This window comes from Hoplias malabaricus, chromosome 4, assembly GCF_029633855.1.
Source record: "Hoplias malabaricus isolate fHopMal1 chromosome 4, fHopMal1.hap1, whole genome shotgun sequence".
NCBI classification, from domain to species: domain Eukaryota; kingdom Metazoa; phylum Chordata; class Actinopteri; order Characiformes; family Erythrinidae; genus Hoplias; species Hoplias malabaricus.
This window is the reverse complement of record NC_089803.1, coordinates 1,136,571-1,150,000: the sequence shown is the minus strand read 5'-3', so window position 1 is coordinate 1,150,000 and position 13,430 is coordinate 1,136,571. Positions and strand designations below refer to the sequence as shown.

The window sequence follows — 13,430 nt, the reverse complement described above, 5'->3', positions numbered from 1 at the left end:
AACCCTGAATTGGATAAGCAGTTACAGATAATGAATGAATGAATATTCCATATTTTCATGTTGAAAATTTTAAATTCGCCCCCTAGTGGCTATGGTTATGAAACTTATGGGCTTAGGAAGTGCTGCAATGAACATACCATGCAAGTCTCATGATGATAGGACCTTGTTAAGATCATTAAACAGCTGCTGAAATTTGATTAGCCAATGGCGGCCATGTTTTTTGGAATATGACATCATCGTCATAGAATCTCATTCAGGATATCACCCACTACATGCATGTCAATCGGACAATCCTATGAAGCGTAAAAAGTTTATTGTTATAGTGACCCATAGGCTTGCAGTTGCACAACCAAGTACGCATGTCTTCCAACCCTTATAAGGATCAAGCATGTGAAGTATTGTAACATTCGGAGAAAGTGTTTGTGAGTTATAGCTGTATTTGTGTGATTTTTGGAACGCGAGCTCAACCCCTGTATTTGGGCGGAGTTTGGAAGCCGAGCAGAGATGAAATTCCAACTTTTTTTGAATAATTGCATATTATGCAAATTAGCTCAAAATCTAAGTAGATTTCTAAGTAAGCTCCATACACAGCTTATGGGTTCTTGAGGCTTTTTTGTAGGGTCTGACCTGAGGAAAAAAAGAATTTTGTCTCTACACCACATGGTAAAAAAATGGAACAAAAACAATAGGGCTCCAGCACTTGCAGTGCTTGGACCCCTAAAAATGGACATCCCAGATGGGACCTCCTTTTGTGGTTTCAGCATCGGACAGCTCCAGCAAGGACTTCAAGCCGACAAATAAAACGGTGAGCATTTTCTCACATTAAAAGCTGGGTTTGCTTCTTTGAGCTGTTTGCGCTGCTGCAGTTGCACGGTATTAGACTCATTTGTGACTGCAGTGTCGTGTTGTTGGTGTTGGGGAAGATTCTCCATTGTAAATTGGGGTTAAAATGGAGTACTATAAGGATAAAGAGAAACAGGAAAAAGAGAAAAGGGAATGTTGAAATATGAGTGTAGAATAGCTTAATGAGTAATGATAAGGCGAGCTAAATGACATCATGGAAGTGTAATGAAGACGGGACCCATATCTTCTTAACGGTGAGACGTGTGTACATTAGTCACTGTGTGAAAATAAGCTTTGGTAAATAGTGAGATTGGATTAAAAGTGAAAAACTAATACAGCCCTGGGCTCAGGGACATTGGAAGAGGACAAAGAGAAAGGACAAAAATGAAGATGAAGTAAAGGAAATAGTGAATATAAGTTTAAAAGTTAACTGCAGGTGTAGAATGAAAGGGGCTCTCACTCAAAACGCTTGTTGATGAACAGTGTTTGAAGCAGAGTTTCTTTGAACCTGTACAATTCATATGGTAGCATACATTTAGCAATAAGTGGTTAGGTTAAAGGAGAAGATGAGAGGAAATAAGAGGAAACCAAGAGGAATTACGTGTCCCTCTTTGTCTGTACAGAGTTGGTCTGTGTGTGTCTGTGCTAGCCGGGGAATTAGTTTGTGTGTGTGTGTGTGTGAGAGAGAGAAAGGCTGCAGCATGAGTTGAATAGGGGATATGTCAATGTACAGGGGTTGGACAATAAAACTGAAACACCTGGTTTTAGACCACAGTAATTTATTAGTCTGGTGTAGGGCCTCCTTTTGTGACCAATACAGCGTCAGTTCGTCTTGGGAATGACATACACAAGTCCTGCACAGTGGTCAGAGGGGTTTGAAGCCATTCTTCTTGCAGGATAGTGGCCAGGTCTCTACGTGATGCTGGTGAAGGAAAACGTTTCCTGACTCGCTCCTCCAAAACACCCCAAAGTGGCTCAATAATATTTAGATCTGGTGACTGTGCAGGCCATGGGAGATGTTCAACTTCACTTTCATGTTCATCAAACCAGTCTTTCACCAGTCTTGCTGTGTGTATTGGTGCATTGTCGTCCTGATACACGGCACCGCCTTCAGGACACAATGTTTGAACCATTGGATGCACATGGTCTTACTGGTGCAGTGTGGAGTTAATGAAGATTGTCCACCAGGCTGCTCCAGTTAAGCCATGAAACCTTCCACACTACAATGACAGGTGTTTCAGTTTCATTGTCTAACCCCTGTATGTTTGTATTTGTTAATCACTTACGAGCCTCTTTTCTGTGTGTAAGTAAATTGAATAAAATTGTTAGTATTCAGGAAATACCCATAAAAATGTACTGCTTGTTCATGGTTGTTCCCCCTTTCTCTACCTCTCAGTTTCCCGCCCTTATTTTCTTCCTATAACATATATGGTTCCTATATCACTTTTTGTTTCCATAGAAAAGGGGGAGATTTTCTGGCCTCAAGCCAATAAACTACTTGCTGAATCTTGCCTTTTTCATAAATAATAATGCTTCAATGTTGAAAGGATATGTTATGAATGATCAAAAACTGTTGGTAGATAAAGTGTGCAAATCATATGAAATAGCTTATTGTGTGTTATAAAGACCTTTTGGGGTTCATTAGATCCTAAAGTCCTGTCTGTTTTCCTTCTCCTGTGGTGTGTGAAGGCTATGATGTGGTGGACTGAGTGGCTGACGAGAAGCGTGTACAGCTAAATTCAGGCTAACCAAGCCAGTGTGTTTATCCACACTCTTTCATGAAAACCTGCATTTCAATACATGTATGTATAATAATTTATAGTTATCATTATTGAGATGTAATGGTCTGGGTTCACTTATAGGCTAGCATAAGAATATTTCTCAGATTAGGGTTCCTTTAATTGAATTCTATGTATAAGATACATTACATTTTTCTTTTAAAAGAAAAGCTTGGCCACAGGTTGACTAATGGCCTCATTTATTAAGATAAAATACTTCCTTCGTTCATCTTTCCATTAAGAGTTATAAATGTGATTTTTATAAATGTGAGTTATCGTCTTGGCACGGTCTGTTCTGATTTAAGCTGTGTTAGGGGTTTAATGTTGACACTCCTTGTGGGAGTGCATGCTTTTGTGCCTTAGATGGGATTGAATTTTCTTTATTTTGCAGGATATTTATGGAAATCTATCTTAAATTTAGATAAGATTATTTGTCTGTAGTTATTAGAAAAGGAGGACTTTGTGTTGTGGATTGATATTGCAGATTAAGTTTCTATTCAGCTGAAGTTGGCCAATTCATTTTTGATTTATTTCTATTGACTGTGGTGAAACAGTAGCCTATAAACAAAAGGAAAAAGGGGAAGAAGTATTCTAAATAGTTTTTGCAATCTTAAGCTTAGTATAACGTTATAATAAGGGAACAGACTGAGCCAAAAATGGGCTCTTAACATTTCAAAAGGAATTACTCCTCTTATTGTTAAGAAAACTAATCCTTTAATTAAAGACATTCCAAAAATACCTGAAAAATGTTGTAAGTGTTGGCCTGACCAACCATAGCCAGTGGAGGAGACTCTTAACCCGGATGTGATTAAAACAATAGATGTGCTTGTGTCTACGTACAAAGAAAATCAGTAGAAAGGAAGTGGAGCTTGGCGGTCTTCATTTATTTGAACAAGAGGGACAAAAGCTGCAATAGATAAAAGTGAAAAAAGTACAGAAGCAATTGGGAAATGTGAAAAAGAAATAGAAAAACAGATGGCAGCAATTAAAGTGCCTTTTTCACACGTGGACTCAGTTAAGTGACCCCCACCTTTATGAGAAGCAGGTGAAGTTTGATGAAATCTATCCTCAGCTCCCAGTGATCATTCAAGAGTGTAGCTATCACATTAGAGATGAGGATGACACCATAATAGAGTCAGGACAAGCAGAGACAACGACAAAGCTGTATCAGAGTTCCAAAAGCAAGAGAAGAACACTACGTCTGCAGACTAAAGGTGAACTGAGAATGAGCAGGGGGACAGTCAGAGATGATGATGATCTGAGTGAGTCTGAGGAGATTATGGGTGGATACAACCCTGCAGTCAGACAGATACTGGCTAAAGCAGATAAAAGATGAGATGTAACCAGGAGGAAAGAAGACTGAGGAAGTGGTGAAACTGAGAATGAAGACAGCGATGTCGTTTCTGAGAATAAGGGTCCCTTCGCTTCAAGAGTCCCTTCAACATCCAGTACAAAAACACAAGATGACAGATGGAGAGCTTTAAGAGAAGTAGAAACAAGACCAATGCCTGTTGTACTTGGATAATGCTGTTAGCTCAGAAAGCCAAAAAGCATTCAAGAAACTATTAAAGGAGTTGCAGAAAATGCAGAATTGAAAATTGAATGTTCTCAAAAATCAGAACAGGCATATGCACTGCACTCAAGAAAAGGGAAGACACCAGAGGAGATGTGTCCAGTGGTTGTCTGAGGACAGAGTCTGGAGTACAAGCCTTGGCAGAATACAGATCTGTCAGATATCCTTGAAGTTGCCTATTCTGCAAGATGGAGCATATCCTTGGATTTCAAAGTTGGAAGAGCTCCTGGTGGGAACTCGGCCTGCTGTAGGAGATCTAAAGAGACTTTTAGCAAATATCCTGGGGGTTGCAGCCGTGGAAGAGATTCTACAGAAAGCAGGTCTAAATCGATATGTAGGAACAGCTGTTAATGATCCAGAGCTGTTTTCTGCAAATAGAAGTCAAACATGGAGAGCATTGAAAGATACACTTCCAACAACTGTTCTGAGCCTTTAGGAGTGGAAGAAAACCAGAGAGCTTATGTGTCAGGAGCCCATCAGGTATGGAGAAATGTAACAGGAATTAAATGTAACAGATTTAAATCAAATGGAGCAGTCAATTTTGCGAGCCAATACAGAAAGGGGCTGCCCTTACCAGTGAGGAGTAAACTGTCAGAAGCAGTGGGTCTTGGCAGCACGGCTAAGAGTGTTTATACAGATCATATACTGTAACCCATCAAGTGGAGCTATATAGGAAAAAGGAATATGATCAGAAAGCACATGACCAAGAGATCCTCAGGAAACTGAATCACATACAACTAGTGGATAACAAGAAAAAACTAGCGCTGGTTGTACAGAGTGAGCTGCTAACTCAGCCAGTACCACAACCGCAGCCGAACAAGGCCCAGCCTCAGGTGAGCCAGTCAACATAGATGTGTTCTATTTTTGAGTAAGTATATGGAGACCTCAGATGTTATTTCTTTTTTCTCTGTCTGAGGGATATGGGTGTCAGGTTGAGACATGTGCCGACATTGTTTTGATTTTAATTTCTGAGGATTCTATATAAATTTACATATGATTTCTGTCTTCATGAAATAATTAAGTGAGTGGGCCCCTGGTCCAATGGTCAAGAACTCACAGGAAATGGGTCTTCCACTCTCTCTCTTTCCCTCTAAGTCCCAGAGCCTGATATAATGTAATTAAGAGCCATATGCCTTACCTTATTTGGATGAAAATGAACCTTATGTAAAGTACAGAGAATAGAGCTGAGAGAGAGGGACGAGGATTTTCAGAGTCTCTCTCCAGTCTCAGTAGGACCTTGTAAGATGCTGTTCTTTGGTGAAATAAAAATGAATTTACAACTCAAGACATGTCTGCAGAAAATATTCTTCATTCATCTTCATTGCACCACTGAGAAGAAAATAAACGACACTGTGTTATTAAATGGTCTCTCTGTGCTCTCTGCTGATAAATCATATTCTAAAATCATGTAGATATTGTGCTGAACTGATATCTTTACATTGTAAATTATGTGAAATGAATTGAAAAGAAGTATTGTATACTGTAAGGAGTGTGGTGTGTTCTCTCTGTGTCTGCGTGGGTTTCCTCCGGGTGACTGTCTGTGAGGAGTGTGGTGTGTTCTCCCTGTGTCTGCGTGGGTTTCCTCCGGGTGACTGTCTGTGAGGAGTGTGGTGTGTTCTCTCTGTGTCTGCGTGGGTTTCCTCCGGGTGACTGTCTGTGAGGAGTGTGGTGTGTTCTCCCCGTGTCCGTGTGGGTTTCCTCCCACGATCCAAAAACACATGATGATAGGTGGATTGGCGACTCAAAAAGTGTCCATAGGTGTGTGTGTGTGTGTTGCCCTGTGAAGGACTGGCGCCCCCTCCTGAGTGTATTCCCGCCAATGATTCCAGGTAGGCTCTGGACCCACCGCGACCCTGAACTGGATAAGGGTTACAGATAATGAATGAATGAATGAATGTTCTCAATAACCTCATCAGCTCCACTACTTCCACTTCCCCTCACTCACACACTCTTTGTGAAGCATTGGCAGTAGTTTCTGCTTCCTAAGCCTTCTCTGAACTGTGTCTTCCTGCTGATTGATCTCTGCCTGCCCCTTGATTCTGGATTTTGGGGTTAATCTGTTAATTTACAAAAAAAGAGCTGCAAAAGCAGGTGCATATTACACTACAGCCCCCAGAGACTACGATGTCAATGTACTTTATTAAAGCAGCACTAGGTAGTGTTTTTACCTTAAAAGTACAGCTTCACAATCACTGTGCTGCTCCACTGATCTGTAACAGGGCGAATAGAGACTCTGTCGCTCCTCCTCTGGGCTCAGCACTGCAGAAACTGCACTATGTAACTGTTAAACTAATATTGTACTGTGATATTTCCACAGATGTTCTGCTCTACTCGTCTTTTCCCTGTAGATCTGCAGGTGAAGATGCTGCTGGGTTTGTGACAGCGCTGCTCCACGAAGGCCTCTCTTCCCTCTCAGCTCCATGTGCTCTTCATAACGATATTCACACCAGAAAACCTCCTCACACACACACACACACACACACACACTAACGTCACCAGAAATGTTTAGAAATATGTGTGTGTGTGTGAGTCAGTCGTCATGAAGAGCTCATGTAGGAGTGATGTAGCCTCTAAACAGTGTCCTACAGTAAAGAGTTCCCCACCGTTCTCCTACATCACTCATAAACCCAACACTAATCCCTAATATTGTCTCATTAATGTGTGTGATAATATCTGTGTGTGTTTCTGGACCGGTCTGTAACCGAATGATTTCTATAATGTAATGGACCTTCTGTCTGAGCTCATTAGAGCTGCACTTTATGATCATTTTAATAACTATTAGTCTGCTGATTTGTTTTCTATCAATTACAAAAGACTGATTATTCTACAGAGCGCTGGAGTCCTGCAGTGTGTTCAGTTGGATTGGGATTAGTGTTGAAACTGACACTGAGGCACAAACAGCGCCACCTAGAGTATTTTTCAGCAGCTGCCACTGGTTCAGATGAAGGTGAAAGTAATAGAAATCCTTCTGTAAATACAGTTTCTACCAAACACTGTCTGGAATAAGAAAAATAATCCTAAATCCATGTGTAGAAGGATGTTGTAGATATTCTCTCTGACGCTGTAGAAGCTGCTCACTCTGAGAGTCTTCTGCTTGAATGTAGAGTCTGCTCTCACTGGGATCAGCTTTGGGAGATGGGAACACACACATCTGGCTGTAGAGCCTCTGTGAATAAAACTGAGGGTCCACACCACCATGCACAAGGCCCGCTGAGATCATTCTGAACACACTCCTGTGTACAGCGCTAACACACACGTTCCAATCTGTTGATGACACACACACTTTTCCAGAATAAATAAAGAAGAGAGAACATAGTCCATATATAAAATGTACACAGGGGGAACTCAGCTTGTGAACGGAAGATAACCATTTCTTCCAGTCAGGCCCTTCAATAATACGAGAACTATGTGTGTGTCTCATAAGGAGCCTGAGAAACTCTCTTTAGGGCCCCCCCTCATCCACTGCTCCTCACCTGTTCCATTAATATCTGGGACAATATCGTCCAGTTTGACGTGGTAAAGGATCATTCTCCGTGTGTTATTATTAGTGCTGCTAGTGGATTTCCTCCACCATTAACAAGAGGCTACTGTTGGTGGACACAAGTCTGTCAGACCGTGATGAGCAGCGCTGGGCAGTTCAGCTCCGTGCTTTAGGATCATACTGAGCTTCTTCTTCAAACTCTACAGCGCAGTATCTTCTCCGCTTCACCACGTCCTCTTTAGCGCTGTTGTGGAGAAACGTTAACGTTGAAGCTCTGAAGAGAGAGTTCAGCTTGTGGATCACAGACAGAAAGTCCATTCTCTGTAGAAGAGAACATGTTGTAGTGGGAAACGGCTCGGAGAGTCCTTTATTACTGCTTCAGAGACGCCCCGAAATGAATGGGAGTGAATGGAGAGCTGCTCTCGAATGGTCCTCTCTCGTAGCTCCGCAAACCTGGGCCTGGGTTATTCTCCCCGGATCAGCGCTGTTTATATGGGCTCCTGTCTCTTTAAAGACTTCACACACACACACACACACACACACACACACACACACACACACACAGACACGCCCCCTCGGTGACGTAGAGAGGAGAAAGCGAAAGTAGATTTACCCCTTCACCGTTTTACGGAGAGAGAGAGAGAGAGAGAGAGAGAGAGAGAGAGATAAAGAATGCAGATTTAACGGTGAGTAACTTCATTGTTTTCTTCTTTATCTAACACCCCCCCCAACACACACACAGACACACACACACACACACACACACACACACACACACACACACACACACACACACACAGGGGAACATTAAAGCTGTGAGGTTTACAGTGAGTCTAAATCAGTGAAGTCTAAAAACACTCGGGCTGTTTCGGGCCGATTACACCACGCCGAGCCCGAGTCTCATCGGCTTCCGTTTAAATCCAGGTCCGGTTCCACTCCCCTCAGTTGTTCTCACAATCTTGCGCTCTATGAGCAACACAGTCGACACCATAAGAGCTTATAGCACGAACTGTAATGAATTCCGCGAAGCGTCTTTACGTTTTACCGAAAGCTGGTTACAGCCGGTGATGTCTGATTCGTGTTTTGAAATCTCCGGGTTTACGCTCGTACGATCAAACAGTGACGCAGACTCGGGGAAGACGCGAGGAGGAGGCATATGCGTTTACACAAACGATCTTTGGTGCGGGCGGTACTCTGTGAAATATAAGAAGTGTGATCCACACGTGGAAATACTGGGAACGACTTTAAGACCGTTTTACTCACCCAGAGAGTGTGGGTGTATTTAACTCTTTGTGGTGTGTGTTCCTCCCAGCGGTAAAGCTGCTAAAGCCGCTAACACCATTGCTGACTTTGTTCATGAGCTACAACTTAAACATCCCGATGCTCCAGCAATAGTAGTTGGAGACATGAATCAGTGTCACCTGGACTCCGTGTGTTGTCTGGCTTTGAACAAGATGTAAAAAATCAAACCAGGAAAAACAACATTCTGGACAAGTGTTTTGTAAATATTAAGAATGCTTACATTTCAAAAAGCAGACCTCCTACACCCAGTTCAGATCATAATGTGATTCATATTGTTCCAGTGTATAAGACAAGATTTAAGAGAAGTAAACCTGAAAAGAAAGTCATAAGAAGTTGGACAGATGAGAATAAGGAACAGCTTGGAGCATGTTTTGATTGATGACTGATTGGAGCGCGTTTCAAGACGGCTCTTTAAATGAAAGGATAACTGTCACTAATGATTATATTAACTTCTGTGTACAGCTGTTAGTTCCTACAAAAGAAATTAAAATCTATCCAAATAATAAATGATACGTAACCAAGGATATTAAAGGAACTATAAACAAAAGGAGCCTGGCCTTTAATAATAAAGACACAGTAATACTTCGACAGACAGATAAAGAACTAAGAATTAAATTAAGAGAAGCACAGACAAGGTTTAGAAAACACATTTAAAACTAATAACTCTAAAAAGGTGTGGGACACGTGAACTCAGTGACAGGTACGCTGTCCTCTAATAAACCCACTGTAACAGATAACGATTTTAAGTTTGCTAATGATTTAAACACTTATTTTACAAGATTTGATTCGTCTGATAGCTCTGAGAAATGTAATCAAGTTCTTACAAACATTCAGCTAGAACCTTCAGACAGAATTAAGATCACTGTTGATGAAGTTAGAAAAATAGTTAAAGCCACTAACACCAAAAAATCAGAGGGGTCCAGAGAGGTGTAGTCCTTTTATTAAAAAACACCCAACTAAACAACAGAGCTGACACCAGCTTGGCCACCAGTATTTAAACTCTCAACTGATACACACACAGTCCCAACAGCATGGGAAACTTCACATATAAAACCACTGCCTAAGATTCAATGTCCAAAAGAATACAAAGATGTTAGACCCATAGCTTTAACGTCTGTGATCATAAAGACTCTAGAGAGACCTTTGCTCAAACATCTGTAAACTACTTGTACTAATGAGAAATTAGATCCATTTCAGTTTCCATATGAAACAGAGTGTATCACGGAAGACGCTGTTGCTACATTAGTTCATATTATTACCAAACATCTAGATAAACCTCATACGTCTGTGAGAGCACTCTTTCTAGATTATTCATCAGCCTTTAACACACTACAACCCAATATTCTACTTTTTAAAATGTCTCGTCTGAGAGTGAACCCTTATTTGATTCACTGGTACGACTCTTTTCTTACAAATAGAGTCCAGCTGGTTAAAGTGAACAGGACTCTTTCTTCTGCCATTTTCACCAGTGTTGGTGCACCTCAGGGCTGCGTGAGTTCTGCTTTGCTTTTTTCTTTATACACAGATGATGGCCGTTCAACTACAAATAATCAGTATGTTTTAAAATACTCAGATGATACTGTCTTGTTAACACTATTAAATGACACGGACAGCCCTGAGCTGCACCAACAGGGGGTTAATAAGGTGGTCACGTGGAGCAAAAATAATGATCTAGACATCAACACAAAGAAAATAAAAGACATTCTGTTTGGCCCAAAATCAATACTCGCAAATCCCACCATTATCAGTGATGAAATGACTAAACAGGTGCAGTCTTATAAATATCTTGGTGTAATGATTGATGCCACTCTATTATGGAGACATCATATTGACTACATCTGTAAAAAAATGAAAAAGAGGTTTATTTTCTTTGTCGTCTCCGCTCTTTTGGAGCTACTCAGCAGATACTCCTACTGTTTTACACTGCTGTTATTCTGTGTCACGGCTGCGCAGGGAGGATGAGGAGACGGACGTAAACGCAAGGAATTTTATTAACACAGACAGAATCAAAACAAACATGGGTAGATACATGGAAACTAGACAAGACTAAACTATGAATTAACCAAAGACAGACGAGAGACAGCCATGAACCGGGGTAGACATGTGAGACACACAAAAACAGAGTTAACACACATCTACGCACACAACACCAGACGAAGGAGCACTCAAACCACATGGGTATATAAGGACAAGACAAAGGAGGAACACCTGGAGACAATAATGAGAGAGAGGCAGGACTAAGGTGGGGCTAGGGCGGAACAAGGGCGGAGACAGGAACAACAACAAACAGGGCCATGTGCTACATGAGCACAGGGTGGGGAAAACAGACAGGACTGGGCCAGGATGTGACATTCTGAGTGTTCTGCAGTATTGTAACGCTGTGTGGTACAGCTGTTTATCTACATCTGTAAGGTCTGGATTGAAACACTTGATCAAAATCTGTTCAAAGATTGTGGGTCAGTCTCTAGAAAGCCTGGGTGAGGCCGCTTATTATAACAACACAATGAGGCTGGCAAAAAAAACATAATTTCTGACACTAATCATGTTTTGAACAGTGAATATGTCCTTCTTCCATCTGGATGATGATACAGTGTTTCACTGTTTAATAAGTTTAGACTGAAACATTCTTCTGTACATCAGTCAATTCTTAAACTGAACAAAGAGCTTAATTCACATCTATGAAAGTTGTTTTAATACGAGAAATTATTATTATTATTATTATTATTATTATTATTATTATTATTAGGGCGGCACGGTGGTGCAGCAGGTAGTGTCGCAGTCACACAGCTCCAGGGGCCTGGAGGTTGTGGGTTCGATTCCCGCTCCGGGTGACTGTCTGTGAGGAGTTGGTGTGTTCTCCCTGTGTCTGTGTGGGTTTCCTCCGGGTGACTGTCTGTGAGGAGTGTGGTGTGTTATCCCTGTGTCTGCATGGGTTTCCTCCGGGTGCTCCAGTTTCCTCCCACAGTCCAAAAAACACACGTTTGTAGGTTGATTGGTGACTCAAAAGTGTCCGTAGGTGTGAGTGTGTGAGTGAATGTGTGTGTGTGTCTGTGTTGCCCTGTGAAGGACTGGCGCCCCCTCCAGGGTGTATTCCCCCCTTGCGCCCAATGACTCCAGGTAGGCTCTGGACCCACTGTGACCCTGAAATGGATAAGCGGTTACAGATAATGAATGAATTATTATTATTATTGTTATTATTATTTTAATGTTAATGTACTGTGTCTCAATAGAGCTACTGTTTCTATGCAAGACAAATTTCAGATCTTGGATCTCACAACAAAGTATTATCTATCTATCTATCTATCTATTACATATTGCTCCTTTAAGACTTTTGCTGCTCAAACATGAAGTTACTCTGAAACACACCGTGTTTACAGTGGAGTAAAAATGACTTGTTAAAGATAATGTTGACTACCTTTAGGATTCTGATGATATCTCTGTAAATTAAAGTGTAGAATGGTTTAAATGTACTTTAATATAAACAGTGATGTAACTACAGTGGAACTGACTGAAAGGTAATTCACTGGTAGGTCCAACAGGAAAGAGAGAGCTGACTGTGTGTAACGTTAGTTTTCCACAGCGTTTTCTCACGCCCAGATATGAGTGAGAGTTACAAACACAACCCCTGAATCTCCACTCTATAATGAAGAAGAGACCTCACAACCAAACGAAAAAGTGAAAGACTGATAACTGACCCCTTATTAAACTACTGCTGCTCATCCGATTCTTCTGAACCATTTAAGGTGGAGCGTAGTCTCAGGTGTGTGCTGTTCTACTGATCTCCAGCTCCCTCTGCAGTGTGTAGAGACCGTGCTGACCACGTCTTCACATCCACCACCAAAGACATTTCTACATTATTTTTCTTTGTGGATCGACACAAACAGCAGTGGAGACAATAACCACAGAGAGTTGTTGCAGGTGTGTGTTTATCTGTGTCTCCTGGGGAAGGCGAGTGTGTGTGTGTGTGTGTGTGTGTGTGTGTTGTGTAAACCAGTCAGGTGTTAACTCCAGAGATGGTGGTCTTATCTTCTTTGAGTGCTCCCTGATAACACTTCGTATCCATGGGATTCCTACAGTTCTCTCACACCTACAGCTCTCAGTAACACTCTATTTTACACAGGTGTAACACAGTAAAGAGAATTAGGAGAATCTGACCACCCCCCCCCTCTCTGAACTCCTACCAGAGTCTGTACACACCACTGGGTCTGAATACGTACAGTATCCCTTCCTGTGTTCTCTTACTCAGTCTATTGTCCTGTTCACTCTGTTTAATATCCACAGGACTGAAACCCAGAGAGCAGATTCTCCAGTGTCCAGCTGTGTGTCTGTACAGAGTGACCAGATCATGGAGGACTCTCCTAAAGTCAGCACTGGGGGAGGAGAACCCAGCTGTGTGTCTATGAAGAGTGACCGGTCCATGGGGCCTCCTCCTAAATTCAATAAAGAAGGAGGA

General features: G+C 41.6%; 1 protein-coding gene and 1 pseudogene across 1 annotated transcript in view; one reads left to right on the top strand and one right to left on the bottom strand.

Moving 5' to 3' along the window:
- LOC136694208 (zinc finger protein 850-like) overlaps positions 1–13,430 on the bottom strand; it is a 112,030-nt gene that overhangs the window by 79,657 nt on the left and 18,943 nt on the right. The window contains exon 2 of the mRNA XM_066667588.1: positions 7,857–7,866. Coding sequence (XP_066523685.1) covers positions 7,857–7,866 — 10 coding nt within the window. The remainder of the gene's footprint in view (positions 1–7,856; positions 7,867–13,430) is intronic.
- Positions 1–13,430, top strand: part of LOC136694217 (NACHT, LRR and PYD domains-containing protein 12-like) — a 60,908-nt pseudogene that overhangs the window by 40,891 nt on the left and 6,587 nt on the right.